General features: G+C 44.4%; 1 protein-coding gene across 1 annotated transcript in view; it reads right to left on the bottom strand.

The window, feature by feature from the left end:
• Positions 1–3818: 3818 nt before the first annotated feature.
• dlgap5 (discs, large (Drosophila) homolog-associated protein 5) overlaps positions 3819–25969 on the bottom strand; it is a 50335-nt gene continuing 28184 nt past the window's right edge. Inside the window, exons 11-18 of the mRNA XM_072492172.1 lie at positions 24718–24878; positions 22796–22897; positions 21602–21821; positions 15818–16034; positions 14272–14314; positions 12040–12319; positions 7458–7552; positions 3819–5677 (exon numbers count right to left, since the gene is read on the bottom strand). Coding sequence (XP_072348273.1) covers positions 5558–5677; positions 7458–7552; positions 12040–12319; positions 14272–14314; positions 15818–16034; positions 21602–21821; positions 22796–22897; positions 24718–24878 — 1238 coding nt within the window. The 3' untranslated portion in view covers positions 3819–5557. The remainder of the gene's footprint in view (positions 5678–7457; positions 7553–12039; positions 12320–14271; positions 14315–15817; positions 16035–21601; positions 21822–22795; positions 22898–24717; positions 24879–25969) is intronic.

The raw sequence follows: 25969 nt of genomic DNA, 5'->3' as shown, positions 1-25969 counted from the left end.
CTCGGTACTAACATACGTGGAGGTGGGGGGGGGGGGGGGGGGGGGGGGAAGATACTCTGATTATTAAAACAGATCACAATACAATCCACTGCCAGGTAGATCCCGCCCACTGCGAGACCTTTTTCCAGGGCGAGGTGGACCGCCCGCTCAGCTCTTAAGACGATTGCGTTGCCATACACCTTCGAGGCTGCAACTATGGTCTAAGGGCCAACAACTTCGGCCACAGTACGGACACAGACCTCGATTGACATGGTGGGGTGGGCGTTAAGACTTTACCCCAAATTTTTGGGTCATGAGGGGACACGGTGACCTAGCCCCAGGAACAGTGGGGAGAGTGGAAGCGGTCATAATATCCACTTATATATATATACTACCACTATAAAGCCAGAGGGCACTAGGTTTCCCGCTCTCTCGGGACACAGCTACTGAGACAGTCAGAGTCCACGAGCTAGCAAGCAGAAACACCATGACGTAGCTAGTAAGTCTGGTCAGGCTACTACTAGTCTCGGCCCACAGCTGAATATGTACAGCAGTTCATCTAGTTGAATAAAACAGTGTTGGACCTTATCCTGTTAGACGTCTGTTTCTAACTTCCCTGCAGCGAGTGCAGTCCACATCAAACCAACCTAACACATCAGAAGCCACCACTCCCACATGGGTGGCTGTAAAGGGCTCCACCACCTGCATTGCTGTCATCCGGTCAGTGGTGGCCCGTAGGGGAGAAAGAGAGTAACTGAAGGGGAGGGGGAGGCACAGGAGGATGGGGAACAGAAAGGGGGGAGGGAGGAGCAGGAAGCTAAGGCACAAAAGGACAGGCCAGTGGCAAGGAAAGTCGAGCGGGCTGGTCCCCCAAAAGATCTTCAATCCAGCAGCGGGTGGGTGGGGGACAGGGCCTTCAGGCTAGCACAACAGTCCATGGATATTACTCCATCTCAGCACAATCGGCAGATGAAACATAAAGTCCAGATGCACCAACTTTCCTCTCTTTTTCGTCCAAGTGTTGCAGCCACCTCCTGTTTGCTGGGAGGCCTCAGGCCCTAGGGCTCTGCAGATGAAACAGGCAGCAAACAGTCCCAGCCCCTCCTCCTGCTGCAGAAATCAGAGAGGCAGGCATTGTGTAAATCCAGTCACAGGCTGGAGCTCTATGCAAGCCAGGCCAATCCTTAACCTGTGAAGGCAGCGTTCCCTCTCTTGCAGCTCCCTGGAACATCCATTGAGCTTCAGATAAAACAGGCCGCAGCAAATCTCTTCCCTCTCCAGGCAATTCAGCAGCAATCAGCACAGGAAACCGCAGCAGCTACAGCCACTCTAGGTGGATTGGCCATGCTAAATTGCCCCTTAGTATCCGATGGCTCGGTGGGGTTATGAGGATAGGGCCAGGGAGGGTGGGCCGAAGAAGGGTGCACTTTCAGAGGGTCGGTGCAGAATCAATGGGCTGAAGGGCACCTCTGTGTGCACTGTAGGGATTCTACATTCTCCAGAAACGAGAAGGCGGAGTGCTGACTGAATAGGTTTTCAAAATTATGAAGAGGCTCGACGGGAGATGTCTCTCTCTATCTCCCCTCCCCCCCCCCCCCCCCCCCAGAGCACATTCAAAACTTGGGGGGCAATTTTATTCCAACATTGGTGCATTTTGGGAGTAATTTAATCCAATAGTGATGCAGTCAAGGGAAAATGGGATAACTGAGGGAGAAAAGCAATAGAAGGAAAGGACAGCAGTCCTGGCAGCATTGACAGAGGGAAGAGTTCATGGTCCAGGCAGATGATCATTCAGAGTCCTGACAAAAGGTTGCCAACCACCAAGGTCAGCAGTTTCTCCCTCCACATGTGCGGTACAGTAGCACAGTGGTTAGCACTGTCGCTTCACAGCACCAGAGTCCCAGCTTGGGCCACTGTCAGTGCGGAGTCTGCACGTTCTCCCCATGTCTGCGTGGGTTTCCTCCGGGTGCTCCGGTTTCCTCCCGCAAGTCCCGAAAGACGTGCTGTTAAATGAATTGGACATTCTGAAATCTCAGTGTACCCGAACAGGCGCCGGAATGTGGAGACTATGGGATTTTCACAGTAACTTCATTACAGTGTTACTGTAAGCCTACTTGTAACACTAATAAAGATTATTAAAGACACTGCCTGAAATGTTTCCAGCATTATGTTATCATTTTCAGATTGATGGGGCACAATGAAGTAGGTGTGGGACAAGGCAGTTCAAACATAAACAGCAGTTCAGAACAATTGGGCCAAAGTTTAGCTTGCACGCTCAATTCAATGCAACACATCTGCAAAGTCAGTTTCAGGAGACAACGGGAACACTCTCACCCCAAGTCGAAGTTGATTTTAAAAAAAAAAATCAAACCTCAAAAAAACCGATCACCTAGTGAAGCAAATGTTACACAAACTTTGCAGCATTTAGAAATAGTTAGGCAACCTTAATTCAGGAAGACTTGAATGCCAGACTCAACAGCATTACAAAATGGTCAAATGTACTCCACTAATTTGTTGTGTTCATTTGTAGTCTTTCTTAAAAGGCTTCTGGTTTACCTACCTCAACCTGCCACCTAAAGTGATCATAGAATAGAATCATAGGAGTGCAGGAGGCCATTCGGTCCATCGAGTTTACCCCTACCCTCTGAAAAAGCACACAGCCTAGGCCCATTCCCCCCGCTATCCCCATAAATCTATAGCCCCATCTAACCTTTTGGGCACTAAGGGACAATTTCAAATGGTCAATCCACCTAACCTGCACTTCTGTGGACTGTGGGAGAATGCCGGAACAAACTCATGCAGACACTGGGAGAAAGTGCAAACTCCACACAGACAGTCGCACGAGGTTGGGACGGAGCCCTGGTCTTAATAGCCCTAGAGTGCAGAAATCTTAGAAACTCTGGCCATTTTCCAAGTTTGCCACCTTTCCACTGTCAAGCATCTGTGGCATTGCCTGGAGGTTCGAAGGGCTCGAGACCCCCCCCACCCAGGACACAAGCAAGTCCAAGGTCCCAGTCTGAGGCTGCTACACTACCCCTCACCTCAGGCAATACTCCATCTCCAAACTCACCATGCTGCTGAGAGACATTGCAGGTGGATCTGTCCCATTTGCCAACATAGTCGTTGTAGTGCTACGAAATAATTAATTGTGCACAAGTGAAATTTGAGTTCCTCAATAAGATATATTGCAATTAGGACAGCATGTGGCCCAGTGGTGAGCACTGGAACTACGGCGCTGAGGACCCGGGATCGGATCCCGGCCCTAGGTCACTGTCCATGTGGAGTTTGCACATTCTCCCCGTGTCTGCGTGGGTTTCACCCCCACAACCCAAAGATGTGCAGGTTAAGTGGCTTGGTCACTTAAATTGCCCTTAATTGGAAAAAAATAATAATTGGGTACTTGAAATTTATTTAAAAAAAGATATATTGCAATCGAACTTCATGCACTTCTGCACAAATTGCAAGACGATGGATGAAAAACAATCCCGTAAGCAACTGGGGAGATTAGAACTCAGACCGCCCCTCACCTGCAGTCATGCAGGTACAACAAACCTCCAGCAGCAAGTCAAATGGATGCTGGACAAAACACTTCTCGCTTACTGGATAAAACAAACACAATAAATTCAAGATTTCAAAGCCAACTCTTGCAACACACAAATTTAAGGCTTTTCTGGCAGAGCTCATTGCAGATCATCAAGATGTTTTAAAAAGAAGAGCACATAGGCAAGTCTTGTCCACGTCTCCTGGATTACATACGAATTCAAGGTTCCAGAAAGGATGACAAGACAATCCAACAGTGCCCAGCTCTGGGGCTGTTCAATTAAAAACACTTCCAAAACTGGAACTATGCAGTTTTATTTTGGGTCAATAGACATACAAAATTAATAATGTAGGCAAGAGGGTCCTCACCAATGTAATAAGAAATTGGTAACTGCATAATTTTCAACTTATCGTTTTTTAAATTTCTATACAGAAATAGTATAATAAACATCCATTGCATCTGCCACCGCTGGGATTAGCAAGTTAGGACAGCAGAGATGAAAAGAAGCATGTCACGTTGGTTTTAAACATGCAATCACTCAAAGGCATAACTTTCCAAATTGGGAAACAGACAGGGAATATGTACACATCACTCAAAAGTTTCAAGACGATAAAATCTTCCAGTACAGGAAGATAGTGTAGCAGTTTGGCAGGCTCAGTTTGGAGAACCTCGGTTTATTTATGGCCAAGGGATTGGATGGCACCTGCCGCGACACAGGATTTTTACCCTTGGTAAGGGCTGACAGCTTATAGTTCCAACAATAGCTTCAGCATCAATCAGGCAGATTTAATACTTCAGGAAGACTCGTACAAGTCCAGACTTTGATAAAACACTTTCATTTAAGGGCAATATCTTGTAATAACAAAAGGGGAGGTTAGTTAAAGTTCAAATTGAGTTGATAAGAATCACATCAATTATACTATGGATGGGTACTTGACAGGAGATGTGCTTGCAACTCAAGAAGCCTTGGTCACATTTGTAAATACGAACAAATGGCAGACATCAGACACTTTATGCGAGAGGGATCCTGAAGACAGCATTAAAAAAAAGTGCTCAGGCAGTCTGCTACACAGCTCACTTGCCTGAAAAGCACCCTTTCCAGAACTAGACTGCTCCTGAAATGGAGTTTGTTCAAAAACTGAATTGAATGGTAACTGTCAAGTGTTTGCGGGTTGTGCAATGATCCATATATTAATCTTAAAAAAAAAAAAAGCAGTGTTTCAGATGATTAAATTCACCAATTCCTCCAGCTCCCAGGATACCACACAAGTTTACCAATTTATTCAAACTTTCACGGAGCTATCAATGAAGTCTTCCACCCCATTTCTCTGGAGCTGTTCATTCAGTGCAGCTAAGGGTGGGTCACTGGCCTGCTGATGCCTTCAAAACCTGGATGAAGTGGCACTTGGGGCATGGGTGGCGAGGAGAAATTAACGGCTCCCACACTTGGCATTTTCTCCCTTCCTGCAAGTAACAGCCTGCCATTTGACAACGTAATTTGGAGGGCCTGTAGGGTGGGGACGGACAGGAATTAAACCTACAGCCCCACCACTCATGCACAATACTGCTTTCCTTTTATATCCTTCACATTTACTCGAGAATAATTCATGCATCCACACCCATCATAAAAAGGGACATGCCAATGTCAAAAAAGATTGATAAATGGAAAACTAACCAAGTCAGTGCATAAATGTCACTGAACGTTGACATATCGCCACCGCCCAATAGCAATAAACACTCCCTGAATTTTTAATGCCAGCAAGTGACCATAGAACAGCCAGAACAACTCTGTTGAGTTGGGGCCCCAAGAGAACGAAATTTGAAGCTTCATAGTCAATGGCATCAGGCACCAAATATGGCTTTGATCTTTGGCATTCAGTGCTTTTCTTCATTGAAGAGAAGATTCTCCATTCAGCTAGAGTTCATAATATTGCAATCAGTTATGAGGCATTTCGCGACAAGTCCTTCATGGTGTAGAAAGTGAAAGAAAGGGCAGTAGCTTCAATGGGCTTCCCCTCGCAGGTTTTCTAGTCTTCATTATTGAGGTGTTCCACTGGGACTGAATGACATCAAATCCTGAAGGGCTACTTGATGTGGAAGCACTCGCTGGTCTCCTCCCCCAACCATTGTTTCAAAGGGACTCATTGCTGTAAGTTTCTTAAAAACACAAAACAAAGTTATTAATTTTTTAAAAATACATTCACATTAGCCAAGTTAAAAATATCCAAAAAGGAGGAAATTCGAGACCCAAGAGCTTTAAAAGCAAAAGGCACCTGCAGTGGTAATCAAACTATAGGAACAATGCATATGGAGCAGAAAAAGGTCCACTCCACCATTCAAATGTCCCCCACTCCCCCAAAACTCCAAGTGAAAATCTTGCCTTGTAGAAGGGCGCAAGAACTAAAACTGCCTCAGCACACTGGCAATGAGTCACACATACTAATCACATTCCAACTTTAAAACAAACAGTTGAGCAATTTCAGGTAGGAGGGCAATTTTTCAAAACCTTCCTGGTCATCTCCAGGCTAGGGAGGGGGAAAGAGGAAGACTTCACAAAGCTGCAATCTACACCTCTGACACTCACCGCCATTTCAAATGCACTCAGGGGAATCCCATGCAAATATAGTCTGACTAAATAGTGAAAATCCACTTCCCAGGCTTGAAAAAAGGGTAACCTGGACGAGTTACTAAACTTGTTAACCATGACTATAAATATGGGAAAGAATCTTTAGGCAAACAACAAAGGATGGAATCGAAGCCAGGTCCCTGTGAAGTAACAGTGCTAACCACTGTTACCGTACTGCCCCGACACAAGGAGCAGATTCTTCACAGAATGGCGGCGCAGTAGTTAGCACTGCAGTCCAAAGATGTGCAGGTTAGGTAGATTGGCTATGCTAAATTGCCCTTCGTGTCCAAAAAAGGTTAGAAGGGTTTACGGGGATAAGGTGAAGGTGTGGGGAAAGGGTGGAGGTATGGGCTTAGGTAGGGTGCTCTTTCCAAGGGCTGCTGCAGACTAGATGGGCTGAATAGCCTCCTTCCGCACTGTAAATTCTATGAAATCCACTGCTGCCTTACGGCACCAAGGACGCGGGTTCGATCCCGGCTCTGGGTCACTGCCAGTGTGGAGTTTGCACATTCTTCCCGTGTTTGCGTGGGTTTCACCCCCACAACCCAAAGATGTGCAGGGTGGGTGGATTGGCCACGCCAAATTGCTCCTTAATTTGAAAAATGATTGCGTACTCTCAATTTTAAAAAAAAAACAAAGATGGGAAGAATATTGAAAGTATGGTAGGGGCAGCAAAGAAAGGAATAAAGATCATTCAGGCTCTCGGGTGGTTTTTGCCTTTGTTAGATCATAGCAGATTCGTATCTTACCCACCTTGATTCAGCAACTCAGAATTTAAAAAAAATAATCTATGCATCTTTTTTTCCCCCGACTCCCCCATCAGAGGAAATCTTCTATACTCGGGTAAACACAAGTCTAGTCTAACAATCGGTCCTCTTAATAGGAGCGAGCCAGAGATGATAAATCAGGTTGAATGTTGCGGAAACGGGATGAGATGAGCAAAAGTGTGATCCATGGTTGGAGTCACAAAGGCGATTCTGAAAACGGAGGGGTTTGGGAGGGAAAAGATAGTTATGGGTTGAATTGTGACAACACATTCAAGGATTTTAAGAGGAAATTATCTATGTGTCACATTGCATGAAGCCATCATTCACTCTAAGACGTAGCTTTAAGGAAAGGGAAGAATTCCGGAAGGATGGAAAACAGCAACAATCCAGGCCACTGACCGATACTCGATGACTGCTATCAGAGCAGCATTTGCCGAGATTTGAAGATGAGTCATCTACTGAATGCCTGGGCAGTGATGAGCAACAGTTGGGGGGGGGGAAAATAAAAAAATCAATTTAATTACTGCAGTGATCATTTCCTTACCACACTATGAAGAATAGTTCCTGCAGTCAATGAATCATTAAGTGAATTAAAGGATGGAGTCCCTCGTGTGGCTGAAATGGAACTAGAAGCGAGACCTAGGAAAGGACAAAGTGAACAAGAAATGAAGAGCAATATGAAGCAGAACGATAAAAGATATTCCGACTCCTAGTGGACACAGATGAAATGTTTCCCGTGAACACAGCAAACAACGAAGGAAGCAGAATTAGCTACATGTCACTGTTGCAGAAGGGCTGAATTAAAGCTGACAACCGATCTGACAGGTTCATTGAAGCACGGCAGGTTAATGAATTTCTTGGACGTTAAGGAGTCGAGTCAAGAAAGAAGTTAAAATTTATAATCCACATAGAGAGGTTTGTTACAACACAGAAGTGTTGCATTAGGGCCCAAGTAACATTCAATTACTGATGTTATAAAAAATTAAGTCTAGTGCCCACATTTTAAACAAAGCCGTAAATGAATCGAAAGGTCACAAAAGATAGTTTCAATCATCGTTGCAGGAGCTCCCAAGGGAATTGTCTAGGTATAACTATCTTTTATTTATTTTTTTTTTTTAATTTAGAGTACCCAATTCATTTTTTTTTCAATTAAGGGGCAATTTAGCGTGTTTGATCCACCTACCCTGCACATCTTTGGATTGTGGGGGCAAAATCCACGCAAACACGGGAAGAATGTGCAAACTCCACACGGACAGTGACCCAGAGCCAGGATTGAACCTGGGACCTCGGCGCCGTGAGACTGCAGTGCTACCACTGTGCCACCGTGCTGCCCTAAGGTACAACCATCTTCTAACTGCTTCAATGATCTTGCCTCCATCAAAAAAGGTCTGAAGCAGGGATATTTCACTGATGATTGCAATTCCTCATATACTCAAACAGTATGTACCATCATCAGCAAGACTTGGACAACATGCACGTTTGGGCTGATAAGTGACAAGGAACATCTGTGCCAGGCAATGACCATCTCCAACAAGAGAAATTAACCATCTTTTCTTGATGTTCAACAGCATTACCGTTGCTGAATCAACGACCAGGAACCTCCTGAGGGTTAGAACTTAACTGGACCAACCAGATAAAAACCATGGCTACAAGAGTAGATCAGAGGCTGGGAATTTTTCACAGGTGGAATACTCTCCACTTGCTGGATGAGCGCATTTCCAACAACAATCAAGAATCTCAGCACCATCCTAGACAAAGAGCTTAATAAGCACCTCAGATATCACCTTCATTCAAAACAATCCCCCCCCCCACCCAACAGATGGTGCAATGTACACCATTGACAAGACAGTGCAGCAAATCGGCAAGCTGTCTTGAATGCCACCTCCAGACCAGTGACCTCCAACACCTAGCAGAGTAGGGGCAGTGAATGCAAGAGAACACCACCACTTCCAAGCCACACACTACCCCGACCTTGGAAATACATCTCCTAAAAAAGCCATAAAGAAGAGTAAGGTAGACTATGAAAGTAAACTGGCTCAGAACATAAAAGCAGATAGTAAAAGCTTCTACAAATATACAAGACAAAAAAGAGTGGCTAAGGTAAATATTGGTCCTTTGGAAGATGAGAAGGGAGATTTAATAATAGGAGACGGGGAAATGGCTGAGGAGCTGAATAGGTTTTTTGGGTCAGTCTTCACAGTGGAGGACACAAATAACATGCCAGTGACTGATGGAAATAAGGATATGATAGGTGAGGACCTTGAGATGATTGTAATCACTAAGGAGGCAGTATTGGGCAAGCTAATGGGGCTAAAGGTAGACAAGTCTCCTGGCCCTGATGGGATGCATCCTAGAGTGCTAAAAGAGATGGCTAGGGAAATTGTAAACGCACTAGTGATAATTTATCAAAATTCACTAGACTCTGGGGTGGTCCCAGAGGATTGGAAAGTAGCAAACATGACACCACTGTTTAAAAAAGGTCAGCAGAAAGCAGGTAATTATAGGCCGGTAAGCTTAACTTCGGTTGTAGGGAAAATGCTAGAATCTATCATTAAGGAGGAAATAGCGGGGCACCTGGAGGGAAATTGTCCCATTGGGCAGACGCAGCATGGGTTCACAAAGGGTAGGTCGTGTCTGACTAATTTGGGAGAATTTTTTGAGGACGTTACCAGTGCAGTAGATAACGGGGAGCCAATGGATGTGGTATATCTGGATTTCCAGAAAACTTATGACAAGGTGCCACACAAAAGGTTGCTGCATAAACTAAAGAGGGATGGAGTTCAAGACTAGTGAGGTTATGCTGCAATTGTATAGGGTGTTGGTGAGGCCGCATCTGGAGTATTGTGTTCAGTTTTGGTCTCCTTACCTGAGAAAGGACATATTGGCACTGGAGGGAGTGCAGAGGAGATTCACTAGGTTGATCCCAGAGTTGAGGGGATTAGATTATGACGAGAGGTTGAATAGACTGGGACTGTACTCATTGGAGTTCAGAAGGATGCAGGGGGATCTTATTGAGACATAGAAAATTATGAAGGGAATAGATAGGATAGATGCGGGCAGGTTGTTTCCACTGGTCGGGGAAAGCAGAACTAGGGGGCATAGCCTCAAAATAAGGGGAGGTAGGTTAAGGACGGAGTGTAGGAGGAACTTCTTCACCCAAAGGGTTGTGAATCTCTGGAATTCCTTGCCCAGTGAAGCAGTTGAGGCTCCTTCTTTAAACATTAAGAAAAAGATAGATGCCTTTCTAAAGAATAAAGGGATTCGGGGATATGGTGTACGGGCCGGAGAGTGGAGCTGAGTCCACAAAGATCAGCCATGATCTCACTAAATGGCGGAGCAGGCTCGAGGGGCCAGATGGCCTACTCCTGTTCCTAGTTCTGATGTTCTTTTCCTTCATTGGCGTTAGGTCAGAAACCCAGAACTCCCTTTCCAACAGCCCTGAGTATGCCTACACAGCACTGCAATGATTCAAGACAGGGGCTCATCAAACCTTTCAAGGGCAATTAGGGATGGTCAACAAACATTGGCCTGGCCAGCAATGCTTGCATCCGATGAACGAAAAAGCCCTACTGGTATTTCAAACTCCTCCGGACCATCTTCAGTTATTGTTTACTGAGGCCGAGCTAAATACAGTTAGGCCTGGTCTGCCCGGAACCAACTGATCCAAGGGACAAAGGCTGAATTTCAATCTCAAATTCAAATGGCACAACGGTTTTTAAATTCGGAATTGGATTGTTTCTTCTCTGAAGGCACACTGGGCCAGCCAAAGTCCAATAAGATTACACATTCACTTCCTATGCTTAATTAAACACTGACTGGAGCTCAGTTGATAAGCACACCTAGAACAAGGCACAAAGGCATCAGACTAGGGAGGTGCAATGTTTAACCAATCCATATCTATGGAGCTGGCCATTGCTGGCCTTCACAAACAGAAAGTTTATGGTTTCTAAGGAAAGGGTGGGTATGGATATTAACTGGCTCAGGACTGGCCTCGGCTGTGGCATTACATTTGCCAGGAGCAAGAGACCCAGTCTAGAGCCATACTGGAAAAATGGACATTTAGTGCCAAAGAGGACCCATGAAACCGAAATCAGTTCCTAGAGGGAAGAAAGCATGACATCTACTGCCAAGCAAAACCATGAAGACCGACTTGTTAAAACTTGTTTGTGCTGTCAGACACCAAAAAAACTCAATTTTTAAATGTTATTAATTCACGGAAGGTGGGCGTCGCTGGCTAGGCTGGCATTTGCTGCCCACCGCAATTGTCCTCGAGAAGATGGTGGTGAGCCTTCTTGAACTGCCGTAGTCCATGTGGTGTAGATACACCCACAGTGCTGTTACGGAGAGAATTCTGACCCAGCAACAGTGAAGGAACGGCAGATATACTTCCAAGTCAAAACGGTGTATGGCTTGGAGGGGAACTTCCAGGTGGTGACGTCCCCCCCGTGTCTGCTGCCCTTGGTCCTTCTAGCTGGCAGTGATTGCAGGCTTGGAAGGTGCGGCCTAAGGAGCCTTGGTGAGTTCTTGCAACGGAAGTCTTCACCAGTGGGTGACCAACGTGGCGAATGGGACTCCACCCTGCCCTCTGTACTAGTCACCTGTTGTGTCAGGAACTTGAATCTCAAATAAATCTGAAATGCTAAATCTCATCCCAACAAATCTGGCTGGGATTCAGATTCAAATGAGATGCACAGATTGTGTTCATATTTTTATCAATTAGCCTTGAATATAGTTCTGCATCAGGTGAACAAGGTATTCTTCAAAAGCAGACTAAAAACAAAGGCTTAATCTGCAGTGACGATATTCATATATTCTGCAGAGAATAAAGCACAGCTGCAATAGTCAGTTACAACTTGTGTACACGAGGTTACTATTGTAAATAACTATGATCTACAGGCCAGGACTGTTGCAAATTTCAAGCCAACGTGACGCTGAATTTTTAACCTTTTAATAAGATCTTAACCCCTACAGTATAATGGACACGGCACCAGACACAGGACTTTCTAGATAGTGTTCAAATTAGATTCACAACCCCCCAAACTGCATTTTTATCTAAATAATTCTAGCCGTTTCTGTTTGACACACACCAACTCCCAGCTAGAGGAGCATGCAACAATTTCACTTACCCAAACTAATTCTCTGTTGAAGCATTTCCCCTTGTGGAATTGGGTGGGCACCAGTTGGCGAAGATCGCTCACTCACTGGACTCTTCATTTCCACATCCTCACAATCCAATGGAGGTGACGACAGCTCCGATATCCCAACACCAGGTGTATCATTTGTCTCAGTGCAAACGGGCTTGGCATCGCACCCATGATCATGAAGCGAAGGCTGTAGCACTTCTGACAAGTCACCGACACAGCTCCCGGGCTGGAAATACTTGGTAAAGTCCAATGAAGCATTCACCTAGGGCATACAAGACAAGGTCTTAGAAATGCAGCTCTTGAATTGCCCCAATTAACCTCTTCCAGATAGCAGACAGCTGTAGAACCAAAAATCAATACAAGAATAGCTTCCATCTCGCCCAGAATTTCCCATCTGAGCAACTTAATTTTCTCAAGCTTCAGGAATTCCACAAGATCCCCCAACCATGACGATATATTTTGGCGGATCAGATCTTTGGATTTTCATTCTAATAAAATTCACCTCCAGGCAATCAAGGCCACCAGATCAGCTCTTTTCCCTTCTAATAGTCCAGGCAATATTTCCACCTCCACAATTTTAGATGTTTTAAACACGGACGTCCAAAAACCTCACTAATCATGGACATGACCAGAACAAATGGCCGTGATTAGCTTGTTGAAATGAAATGAAAATCGCTTATTGTCACAAGTAGGTTTCAATGAAGTTACTGTGAAAAGCCCCTAGTTGCCACATTCCAGCACCTGTTCGGGGAGGCTGTTGCGGGAATTGAACCGTGCTGCTGGCCTGCTTTCAAAGCCAGCGATTTAGCCTAGTGTGCTAAACCAATCCCTGCTGGTTCTCTTTATCCCTCACATTTATCTTCTACCTCTGAAGAATCTTTGAAAATATTTTCCCCCAATTAAGAGGCAATTTAGCTTGGCCAGTCCACCTACCCTGAACAACTTTGGATTGTGGGGGTGAGACCCATGCAAACACGGACACTGACCCAGGGCCGGGATTGAACCCAGGTCCTCGGCACTAACCACTGCGCCACCTTGTTGCCATTTTGTGAAGAATCTGCTCATTCTGGTGATGGGGCAGTACGGTAGCACAGTGGTTAGCACGGTTACTTCACAGCAGCAGGGACCAGAGTACCATTCCCGGCTTGGGTCACTGTCTGTGTGGAGTCTGCACGTTCTCCCAGTCAGCTTCCTCCGGGTGCTCCGGTTTCTTCCCACGAGTCCTGAAAGACGGGCGGTTAGGTGAATTGGACTTTCTGAATTCTCCCTCCGTGTACCCGAACAGAAGATGAAGTATTGACTCGGTGTATAATTCTTGTCTCGATTTACAGATCTATTTGTTGCCAGCAGGTTAAAAAAAAAAAAAGGGGGGGGGGGGGGGGAGAAATGGTTTAATAGAAGAGGAAAAAAATCTCAAATTAGGAGGATTGTATTTTGTTTATTTTATTATTGATTTATATGTATATTCTTTATTTGAATAAAAATATTTAAAAACAAATCAATGAGATCAAACTGTAACAATTATGATAGATAGTTTTTGACGAATAAAGGGATTAAGGGTTGTGGTGTTTGGGCCGAAAAGTGGAGCAGAGTCCACAAAAGATCAGCCATGATCTCATTGAATGGCGGAGCAGGCTCGAGGGGCCAAATGGCCTACTCCTGCTCCTAGTTCTTATGTTCTTAATTAGGGCTGGATGAAGTGGTTTCATCTGAAAGAGGGTGTAATTCCACCTGTCCAAGGCAGAAATCATCCAGCGCTAGGCTCTTTAAACTTGTACAGATTTGTCCCATCCTTGCTCAGCAAGATACAAAGGACACCAGCCAATTGCTCTAAGTGTCTGCACTCTAAAGCTCCTTATTCTAATCCAATACCCACAATATATTCCCACCTCCCACATTCTTCCTTTCAAATTAATTATCAATCCAGGTTTCTATTTGAATGGCTTCTTGAATGACAAATCATTCCATGTCCTGGTATGATTTTTTTTTTCATTTGGCAAAAGGCTGGTTGTTTATGTTCCACATCCTCCATCTTTATGTAACCCCAGCCAAGAGTGAGCAACTTCCTCCCAGCCCTCTTCCAATATCAAACTTTCAAGTGGCAGTGGATTCTCACTCGCAGCATAGTTGACAATATGTTTGGCACTCGATTAAAATGAGAAAACTTTTTAAAAAGCTAGTTAAGAAATAAAGTCACCGATTATTTCACCCTACCTCTACAGGGCTCTTTCCAGGAGAAACAGCCTCTTGTGCAGTGCTAGGCAGAGAAAACGGTCATTAGTAATCACGCAAGGGGGGAGAAAAGAGTCATACATTGAACTAGCGAGGCAGCACATTTGCTCCATTTCACTTCCTTCTAATTTTCAGGATGTTCTTTAAACTATTCAGTGCTCTCTGCAGCTGAAAAGTTGAACTGTTGATGAACTACATACACAAATCTGCATCCTGCCACCGGGGAGCACAATTTAACAAAACAAGTGGTGGAAAGCGAACACGAGATGATCTCACTCAAAAATCAAAATATGAATGTTTGAGAGAGCCCTTATTTTTGTAATAGAAATTTAGAGTACCCAATTCAGTTTTTTCCAATTAAGGGGCAATTTAGGGTAGCCAATCCACCTAGCTTGCACATCTTTGGGTTGTGGGGGCGGAACCCACGCAGACACAGGGAGAATGTGCAAACTCCACACAGACAGTGACCCAGGGCCGGGATCGAACCTGGGACTTCGGCGCTGTGAGGCAGCAGTGCTAACCACTGTGCTGCCCCCGAGAAAGCCATTATTAACTAGGAGCAAATGTGATAACTATAGTTTAACAGTTTACGCATTAAAAAAAAAACTGAAAGAGCAGTGGACATAACAGCTATAAGAGAAAAATGCATCCATCACGCAGTACTGGTGAAGAGGGGTCCTCTGGTAACTAGATGTAAGCAATTAAGTTGTTCAGAGATCAATGAACCAAGTTTAACCAGACCAAAATATTGTTACCAGTTCCAGAGAGAATAAGCTATATTCCTGCAATTGTTACTTGAAACAAGAATAGCCTCCAAGCTATCCATTCATTCTAATTGAAGCTCACACAAAGGGTAAGAATACAACAGTCGGTTCAGTGTTTATTCACACCCCACACACACACACACACAGACGGCCCCTGCTTGGTGTGCTGTGCAATAGATGGACACAAGACATTCTCTGCAAAGGCCATTTGGATCATTTTGTTTAAAAGAAGCAAAGTCTTGAGAATACTTTCAGTACAAAGCAACCTTCACCTGTACCAAGTACTTAAAAATATATATAGTTTAAGAATAAATAGTACCCAGAGTTACTCATGCACATCCCTGGATGCCTCCATTCAATAGAATTTGATCTTTCAGACTGGTCATGAGCATGAGCCCAGGTATTATTGGTTTGGCTCCTACTGTTAGCCACCAGGCAATGGCTGAATTTTAAAAGAACATGTCACAGTGGAAAGATTAAAATTCACAAAAGCAAAGCAGTTTCATTAATGCAAATGATTGAAATTTTAGTAACACCAATGGAAGTCAAGATGATAGTACAACGTGTTTAGTTGAGATGGTAACTATCAGGAGTCAAGACTAAGGGAAGTTATACAGTCAGGCAAGTCATATTATGGCCCAGCATCACTTGTTGCCAGAGACCGACATAGTTCCAGAGACTGAAAATAAAAACCAGCATAAATATTAATCTCCAGTTTTAAAAAAAAATATAGAAACAAACTGCAGCAGCTAAGCAAGACTCACCTCTCTCCAGCCATGGAATGGTGAAAGCTTTTCATTGTTACAGGTGATTCAGTCTCTGACAAGACTTCCGAGGTCTCTCTTTCTGAAGTCTGTTGATCTGGGCTGTCATCTATACAGGGCACGGGAGGGGCAGCATTGCACACACCTCTTGCAGGGGGACAATGTTCTTTCTGCTGCTGCCTTGATGCCAGATTGATCACAGAAGTATTGGGAGATGCTGTACAAACATTAGTTAAAAAGGAGCCCATTTGACATCTCGGAAATACATCAGTCACTTCAAATCTCTACACAGCAAACAACTTGCATTCAAGACTAAAAACTTTGTTGCAAATTTGCTACTTGGAAAAACCGATACCATTCTTGTTTTGATATAGAGGTCCCAGAATGACGAGATCAGTGATGAGATTGATCTGATCTGCATTGGATATAGTTCCAGATGGAATTTCAGATCCTGTTCCAATTAATGAACATCTTTAAACATAGGAGATTGTTGATATCAACTGGTTCATTCAAGCGGATTTAAAGCACGTCAGAACTAGATAAGGCGGGGAGGGAAGGTTAGAGCCAGATTTAGTGGTTCGCAGTGCACATATCGGAGGCAATTTTCAATGAGTTGTTGATTTGGCTTGCTCATTTGGTATTAGTCCCAAAGTTATGAATCGAAAGTTTACAAACACAATTTTTCCTCTTCACCTTCTTTATCTGGTTTAGTTTGTTCAATATTAGTTACAGCTGCATGCTTGTGATAAGTTGGTTGGCTATTCCTCGGCATGAATGTATTTAGCGTTATTGTCATGTGACAGGATAAGTGAACTAAGAGGACAAGATCACATTCCATCATGGCAATCGGAATTCAGTTGAACTTTCTAATGCCCACTGACGTAGGAAATTTGCCATTCTAATCTGGTCTATATGCAACTCAGTCCCTCACCAGCCTAGTTAATAGGCCACACCAAGCTCACACCCCACTACATGGGGTGACGGTGGAGGGGAGGGGGGCACCCAGAACACTCACAAATCTCACTAATCTGCACGTGACCTGGACGTCACCACTGCCAAGGACCAGGCATTAAGCTCATTAAATATCCAAATCAGACCCCTTGATGTATGTAGATTCCCAGGTGCATGGCTATTTGCATCCAAAACACCCATGTTCCATCCAGTTGCATCGGGCTGTGAGCTCCCTCAGGTGCTAAAAAGAAAAAAAAGTGGCCACTCAAAAATGAATCATCCCTACTTTGAGGTAGCACCCATCGGCTGGTGATCTACAATAAGGTTCCTCCAGAATTGAAGCAGAAATACAACTGTATTTTGCTCACCTCTTAGAAGCTGCCGGAAGATTTATCCTACCTTGACTTTCATGGGTGTATAAAGAGCGGAGAGGGAGAGGGGAGAGAGAGAATTGAAAAAACCCGGTAAAGTGACGTCACACAAAACTGTGACCTGATTGGCTGAAAGGCCGACTGGGCTAAATTTGAATATCTGTGGAGTTACAGATTTAAATACTAGTTTTGATTTGACTTCGATTATTATTTTAAGTTGATTTGAATTAGTATTTTTTCCATTTGACTTAAATAACTTTAATTTGTTGTCAGATCAAGAGGGATAAATACTCAGTTTCTAAAAATAAAAGCTAATTAAATAGTATAGGGGGATTGGATTTAATCTGACACAAAAACATCTTTCTAAAGTTTAATTTCAAAGATTTAATTTAAAGGAATAAATCATGGCAGGACAACTCCAAGGCGTGGTCTGCTTCTCTTGCTCCATGCGGCAGACTGGGGAGGGTTCCAGTCCCCAGGGTCAGCATGGGTGCAGGAAGTGTCTCCAGTTACAGCTCCTGGAAGCTCAAGTTTCAGAGCTGGAGCTGGAGACACAGTGGAGCATCAGCGAGTATCGTGGATAGCACGTAGAGAGAGGTGGTCACACCGCAGAGAGGTGGTCACACCGCAGGCTCAGACTCCGCAGGCAGGAAGGGAATGGGTGATCACCAGACAGAGCAAGAGAGCGAGGCAGGAATCTCCTGTGGCCATTCCCTTGCAGAACAGATATACCGTTTTGGATACTGTTGAGTGGAATGGCCTCAGGGAAAAACAACAGCCAAACCTGTGGCACCACGGTTGGTTCTGCTGCAGAGGGGAGGAGTAATAAGTGTGACAGTGCAATAGTTATAGGGGACTAGACAGGCGTTTCTGTGGCCGCAAACGAGACTCCAGGATGGTATGTTGCCTCCCTGGTGCTAGGGTCAAGGATGTCTCGGAGTGGGTACAGGGCATTCTGGAGGTGGAGGGTTACACATCGGTACAAACGATATAGGTTTAAAAAAAAAAAAAAAAAGGGATGAGGTCCTAAAGGCAGAATACAGGGAACTAGGAAGCAAGTTAAGAAATCGGACTTCAAAAGGTAGTGATCTCAGGATTACTACCGGTGCCACGTGCTAGTCAGAGTAGAAATGACAGGATATATAGGATGAATACGTGGCTGAAGAGATGGTGTCAGGGGGAGGGTTTCAGATTCCTGGGGCTTTGGGACCGGTTCTGGGGGAAGTGGGACCTGTACAAACTGGACAGGTTACACCTGGGCAGGACTGGAACTGATGTCCTGGGGGTCTATTTGCTAGAGCACTTGGGGAGGGTTCAAACTAAAATGCCAGGGGGGTGGGTACATATGCAAGGAGTCAGAGAAAGAGGGAGGACAAAAGCAAAAGGTAGAAAAGTGAATAAGAAAAGTGATAGGTGTAGAAACCAAGGACAAAATTCAAACAGGGCAGCAGAGAAAAATATTGGGAGCAAGACAAGCATTGTGAAAAAGACAAACTTAAAGGCTCTGTGCCTTAATGCACGGAGCATTTGCAATAAAGTGGATGAACTAATCGTGCAGATGGATATAAATTGGTATGATATAATTGGGATTACGGAGACATGGCTGCAGGGTGAACAGGGATGGGAACTGAATGTCCCAGGGTTTTCAGTATTTAGGAAGGACAAGCATAAAAGAAAAGGTGGTGGCGTGACACTGCTGGTTAAAGAGGAAATTAACACAATAGTGAGATAGGATATTAGCTCTGACAATGCGGAATCTGTATGGGTGGAGTTGAGAAATACCAAGGGACACAAAACATTAGTGGGTGTCATATATAAACCCCCAAACTGCACTGGTGAGGTTGGGAATGGCACTGAACAAGAAATTAGTGATGCATGTGATAAGGGAATATTGGTGATCATGGGTGATTTTCACCTTCACATAGATTGGGCAAATCAAATTAGCCACAATGCCGTAGAGGAGGAATTCCTGGAGTGTATGCGGGATGGTTTTCTTGACCAATATGTGGAGGAACTAACTAGAGAGCTGGCCATCTTAGAAAGGGTACTGTGTAATGAGAAGGGAATTATTGCCAATCTGGGTTTATGAGACCCCTTGGGAATGAGCGACCATAAGATGCTAGAATTTTTTATCAAGATGGAGAGTGAAGTAGTTGATTCGGAGAGTAGGGTGCTGAATCTTAATAAAGGGAACTATGAGGATACGAGGCGCAAGTTGGCCTTGATAGATTGGGGAGAGTTACTTAAAGGGATGACAGTGGGTAGACAATGGCAAACATTCAAGGAACGCAGGGAGGAACTACAGCAACTGTTCATTCCTGTCTGGCACATAAGCAAAGGGGGTAAGAGGGCCAATCCATGGCTCACAAAAGGAAATTAGAAATTGTATCCGATCCAAGGAAGAAGCATACAGATTGGCCAAGAAAAATAATAGGTCTGAGGATTGGGAGCAGTTTAGAATTCAGCAAAGGAGGACGAAGGGATTGATTAAGAAGGGGAAAGTACAATACGAAAGGAAGCTTGCAGGGAACATAAAGACTGACACTAAGAGTTTCTACAGATGTGAAGAGAGAGAGATTGGTAAAGAGAAATGTAGGCCCACTGCAGACAGAAACAGGGGAATGCAAAATAAGGGACAAAGAAATGGCTGAGTAATTAAATACGTACTTTGGTTCTGTCTGCACAAATGAGGACACAAATCAAATCCCAGAAATGTTGGAGAATGAAAGGTTTAGAGAGAGGGAAGAACTGAGGGAGATCAACATTAGTAGAGAAATGGTGCTGGGAAAACTGATGGGATTGAAGGCGGATAAATCCCAAAGTGCTTAAGGAGGTGGCTCTGGAAATAGTGGATGCATTGGTGGGCATCTTCCAGGATTTTATAGACTCTAGAACTGTCCCTGCAGATTGGATGGTAGCGCACTTCACTCCGATATTCAAAAAGAGAGGTAGAGAGAAAGCAGGGAATTATAGACCAGTAAGCCTAACATCGGTAGTGGGGAAAATGCTTGAATCCATTATCAAGGACTTTATAGCGGAACATTTAGAAAGCAGTGGCAGGAAGTCAGAGTCAGCATTGATTTATGAAGGGAAAATCATGCTTGACAAATTTGTTGGAATTCTTTGAAGAGGTAACCAGTAGTCGACAAAGGGAGCCAGTCGATGTGGCATATTTGGACTTTCAGAATGCATTTGACAAAGTCCTGTATAAGAGATTTTGTGCAAAATTAAAGCGGATGGGATTGGGGGAAATGTATTGAGGTGGATAGAAAACTGGTTGGCAGAGAGGAAACAAAGAGTAGGGATTAATGGGCCCGTTTCAAATTGGCAGGCAGTAACCAGTGGGGTTCCACAGGGATCGGTGCTGGGACCCCAGCTATTCACAATATATATTAATGATTGGATGAGGGAACAAAATGTAAAATCTCGAAGTTTGCAGATGATACCAAATTAGGTGGGAGGGTGAATTGTTACGAGGATGCAGGGATCCTACAGCAAGATCTGGACAGGTTGGGCGAGTGGGCAAATCAATGGCAGATGCAGTATAATTTGGATAAGTGTGAGGTTATTCATTCCGGAAGCAAATACAGGAAGGCAGATTACTACCTGAATGGTTGTAAATTGGGAGGAGAGTGTGCAGCGTGACCTAGGTGTCCTTGTGCACCATTCGCTGAAGGTAAGCATGCAGGTGCAGCAGGTGGTAAAGAAGGCCAATGGTATGTTGGCCTTCATTGCAAGAGGTTTCGAGTATAGAAGCAGGGGTGTGGTGCTGCAATTGTACGGGGCCTTGGTGAGGCCACACCTGGAGTATTGTGTGCAGTTTTGGTCTCCTTCTCTGAGGAAGGATGTTCTTGCTCTCGAGGGAGTGCAGTGAAGGTTTACCAGACTGATTCCAGGGATGGCGGGACTGTCATATGAGAGAGATTGACTAGGTTGGGATTGTTCTCGCTGGAGTTCAGAAGAATGAGGGGGGAATCTCAGACTTATAAAATTCTAACAGGACTAGACAGGGTAGATGCAGGGAAGATGTTACCAATGATACCTGTCCAGAACCAGAGCGCACAGCCTGAGGATTCAGGGTAAACCATTTCGGACAGAGATAAGGAGACACTTCTTCACACAAAGAGTGGTGAGCCTGTGGAATTCATTACCACAGGAAGTAGTTGATGCTAAAACTTTGAATATATTCAAGAGGCGGCTGGATGTAGCACTTGGGGAGAATGGGATCAAAGGCTATGGGGAGAAAGCAGGATTAGGCTATTGAGTTGGATGATCAGCCATGATCGTGATGAATGGCGGAGCAGGCTCGAAGGACCAAAAGGCCTCCTCCTGCTCCTATCTTCTACGTATCTATGTATAAACAAGTTGGTTTTGTTGGCACTTCAAAAATTTTTTTTTTTTTTTTTTTTTTTAAATTGGGCACTTGCAGCCACTTAACTGGATTGCGTGGAATAAGTCTTACCAATAAAGCTTTTTGCAGGACTCTCCACTCTGAAGAATCCAGCATCAAATACAATAACGTTATCGTTTTGAGCTTCTTTACTACTGGAGCCGGTCATTTCCTGTTTCAGCTTGGCTTTCATAGATGCCTTCAAGGCCGCAAGACGGCTCTTCGGGGCAGTTGTAGTTTTGTTGGTTTTAATTACAAGGCCTTCTGTGGGTTTTGGGATGGCAACCTTTTTCTAAAAAAAAAAAAGAGAAGCTAGCAAACTTAGACAAAGCATGCCTGATCAGAACTACAAGAGATTTGCTACACTTTAAGGAGCTTATATGTTGCCACCTTAACCCCATCTCAAACTCAACAAGGCTTCTCAGACAACACCATCCAAACCCATGACCACTACCATATAGAAAGACAAGGGCAATAGACACATGGGAACACCACTACCTGGAAGATCCCCTCCAAAGCACTTGGAAATATATCGGCAGTTCCTTCACTGTTGCTGGATCAAAATCCAGGATCTCCCTCCCCAATAGCACTGCGGATGTAACTACACCTCAGGGACTGCAGCGGTTCAAGATGACAGCTCACCACCACCTTCTCAAGAAATTAAGAATGGGCAATAAATGCTGGCCGAGCCAGTGAAGCCCACATCCCCTTGAAAGGGGGAAAAATAAATAAAATCAGTGCTACGTGATGAAGCTACTTTAGAGATAAAACTACCAAAGGGTTCGCACATTTATTACAGGAATAAGACTGGAGTGTTATATTTAAACAGCTTCCTTCTAATGTCTGGCTGACTCCTCAAACTCCATTCTAACCTCTGCTTGGACACACACTATCTCTTTTAGAGGCTACTTCACCAAAGTGTGCTTGGCAACTTTTATATTCGTTGTACAATATTTAAAAATATATATATTTTACGAACACATTGATGTATAGAGGGTGTAAGCAGCTTAAAGAGGAGATTTCTAAAGAAAAGGATGAATTTACTGATTCGCAAGAGCAGTCATTGCTGGGTCCTGGTCTGATGATCAGGATACTGGTTTTGGGTACATACAAACTTGCCATACCATTACAATGTTTTGTCAAGTTGGATCAGTCGGGAGCGATCACCAATATCGTTTCTGCCCATTTAAAGACACTGCAGAATGAAGACCCAAGTGGCAGCCGTGCTGGGGGAGAGTGATCAATTCCCAATCTCTTGCCCCTTACCTTGACCACCTTTTTGGGCAATGATGGCAACACATTCTGCTCCTGCCAGTTATTCTCCTGGCGCTTCTTCAAACGCTCAAATTTTTTGTTCACATCTTCAACCTGGAGAAGGAACAAAGCCAGAAAGAACATATGAGGAACAGCAACAAAGGCAGCACACCAGGATCCCCAAGCCAATTGGGATATTGTATTCCAGTAGCATCTTTTAATGTTTATAAGGAGATTCCTTTTCCTGATTGATTCCTTTCTCTCCAGGTGGCGTTGGTTCCAGGCTCACACTCTGCGACTGTCAGTTGATCAGAAATTGAGGTTTCACCAGTCACTTTATAGTAGCTACCTGGTCTTTGATAACCCCTTCTGTTTTTTGTGTGCAAGCTGGCAAAGGAAAAAGATTACACACTTCTCCCATCACTACAACTGACTGAAACCTCAGAGCAAGCTAATGCAGTTTCCTCAAATTTGTTTCTGGCCAATCTCGAGTTAGCCTCATTTGCTGTCAGAAATCACTGGTTGACCCCCAGGCTGTGCTGAGCTAGTGGATCGCCGGGTCCAGTCTCTGTGCCTTGCGGAGCGGAAATGGGAAGCCACTGTGGATTGCTGCTGATGACTAACATGTGCATATGTATGAATGATGGGAAAGGATTTTGTCCAATTCCTCATCACTGGTTAGCACCGCTGCCTCACGGCGCCGAGGACCCAGGTTCGATCCAGGCCCCCTGTCGAGTTTGCACATTTCCCCAGTGTCTGCTCGGTCTCACCCCCACAAACCAAAATGGTGCAGGGAAAGATGAATTGGCCACCTAAATTGGAAAAAAAAAAAAAGAATTGGGTACTCTAAAATTTATTTATTTATTTTTTTAAAAATCTATCCCGGACTAAATATTCAGTGCCTTACTTCCTCCGCCTTCTCAGACAGTGTTCCAAAGTCATATAACACTCAAGGGAAAACATTTCTCCTAATTTCTGTTCTATAATGGTGATACAACAGTGCCCCCTAGTTCTGGAGTCACCCACAAGAAGAAACATCCTATCCACATCCACCTTGTCAAGACCATTCAGGACCTTGCCTACATCAATCAAGTCACTCCTCACTCGTCTAAGCTTCAATGGAAATAAGCCGTGTCTGTCAAACCTTTCCTCAGAAGACAGCGCACTCATTCCAGGTGTCAATCTAGTAAGCCTACTCTGAAGGAGACCAAAACTACATACAGTATTTGATATGTGGTCTCACCAACATCCTGTCGATGTGTTAGTCAGAAGGCATTGGAGGGTGGCTGTTGCTCATGAATCTATACGCCAAGCCAATCCCTTCAGGAAAGTATTGCAGAACGAGGGGAGTTAGGCGACACGGTAGTTAGCACTGTTGCGTCACAGTGCCAGGGTCCCAGGTTTGATTCCCAACTTGGGTCACTGTCTGTGCGGAGTCTGCACGTTCTCCCAATGTCTGCGTGGGTTTCCTCCGGGTGCTCCGGTTTCCTCCCACAAGTCCCGAAAGACGCGCTTGTTAGGTGAATTGGACATTCTGAATTCTTCCGCTGTGCACCCAAACAGGTGCCGGAGTGTGGCGACTAGGGGCTTTTCGCAGTAACTTCATTGCAGTGTTAATGTAAGCCTACTTGTGACACTAGGGTTTTGAAAAATCTAAATTTAGAGTATCCAATTAAAGGGCAATTTAGCATGGCCAACTCACTTATCCTGCACATCTTTTGGGGCTGTGGGGCGAGGCCCACGCAGATAAGGGGAGGATATGCAAACTCTGGGTCCTCCGTGCCCTGAGGCAGCAGTGCCAACCACTGCGCCATCGTGCCGCCCGAGAGGGTGGTATAGTTAATGCTCAGCAACCGATTAAAATCTACTATTTAGTTCGAACACTCGAAGGGAAAAATCAGTGAATGGTGCTCAATGAACCCTTTGGCTCGTACCTGAAAATAGACCATGTCCCAGAATCCTTCCAGATCCGTGCAGGTTACTTCCTTGTCGCTTGTCTTGAACTCACAGTTGTCAACAAGCCCGTTAAACTGTTTGAATCGCTCAGATATCAGAAGACGCGCTTGGCCCACAGTTGTGCGAACTAGGTCCTTAACTGGACAAAAATATAATTTTATGCAAAGCAGATTGTGTTTTGAGATGATCGCTTTAGTTGGGACATGTTGTTCAAAAGGAAAATAGGATAATTTATTTGGTCAATGGTGCCACACAGAGGAACTGTCAACTTTGATTATGGCAAGTTATTCACAGGAGCAAACGATTCAAATAGAACCTTAAGTTTACAGGGCTTTCGTCCAATTTTTGCTGACTGGGATGCACAAGTGAAAAGCCAGTACGTTGGGTGGAAACTACTTGCAGATTAAGTCCAGGAAAAACTACAATAAATCATAGAAACAGTAGCCCATCAAGCCAGCATTCGACAGGTCGCGACTGAAGGGATCCCAGCAAAAAATAGGGATCAAAAGGAACAAAGCCCTTTACAATGTCTGGAGTCTTTTTCCCCATACAAAAGGAAGATGGCTGCATTTGCCAGTGTTGCTCATGCACTAACTCTGGAGACGAGGGGGAAAAGAGGCAAAAAAGATCACCTTCTAGGAGGAAAGAACGAGAATTTTCATGAGATATTCCTGTATTTTAATTACCAAAAACTCTCAAAGCCCATCCCCTCTCTGGCAACAGGACAGTTTGGCCGATCAATTTTCTGTGCATCAAATGCCAAAGTGACCTTTTGGTTGGGACTGACCATTTGGTGCAGAGTAACTAATAGAATCCAATTATGCTGATTGCCGATTAAATTTAACTGACATCCAACCACAAGTTGAGACAGCAGACTTCAAAAAGACAGAGTTGCGTGGCAAATCACATCACCTGGCACATGTTCGGACTAGAAATTCACACACTTCACAGAAGATTTGCGAAAGACAAGCTCATCCAACGGTTCTGTCACTCGGAATGCAATTTTAAGAATACTGTGCAAGAATACTTTAGCCTTTTATGGCTTGATTAGAGATTCATTTCAAATGCCAACGAGTAGCATGTCGCACAGTGCCACCCAGTGGTTGCGAAAGGCGGGGAAATAATGGATGAATTTACCTGACATCAAGCCAAGAATATAAACATTAAAATTTAAGGGATATCAAATGAAAGCCCGAAATGTGATAAGCTTATTTTTCTGTATCGAATAAA

This window comes from Scyliorhinus torazame, chromosome 29 (genome assembly GCF_047496885.1).
Source record: "Scyliorhinus torazame isolate Kashiwa2021f chromosome 29, sScyTor2.1, whole genome shotgun sequence".
NCBI classification, from domain to species: domain Eukaryota; kingdom Metazoa; phylum Chordata; class Chondrichthyes; order Carcharhiniformes; family Scyliorhinidae; genus Scyliorhinus; species Scyliorhinus torazame.
The sequence above is the reverse complement of the archived record's forward strand: the minus strand, read 5'-3'. Positions and strand labels throughout refer to the sequence as shown.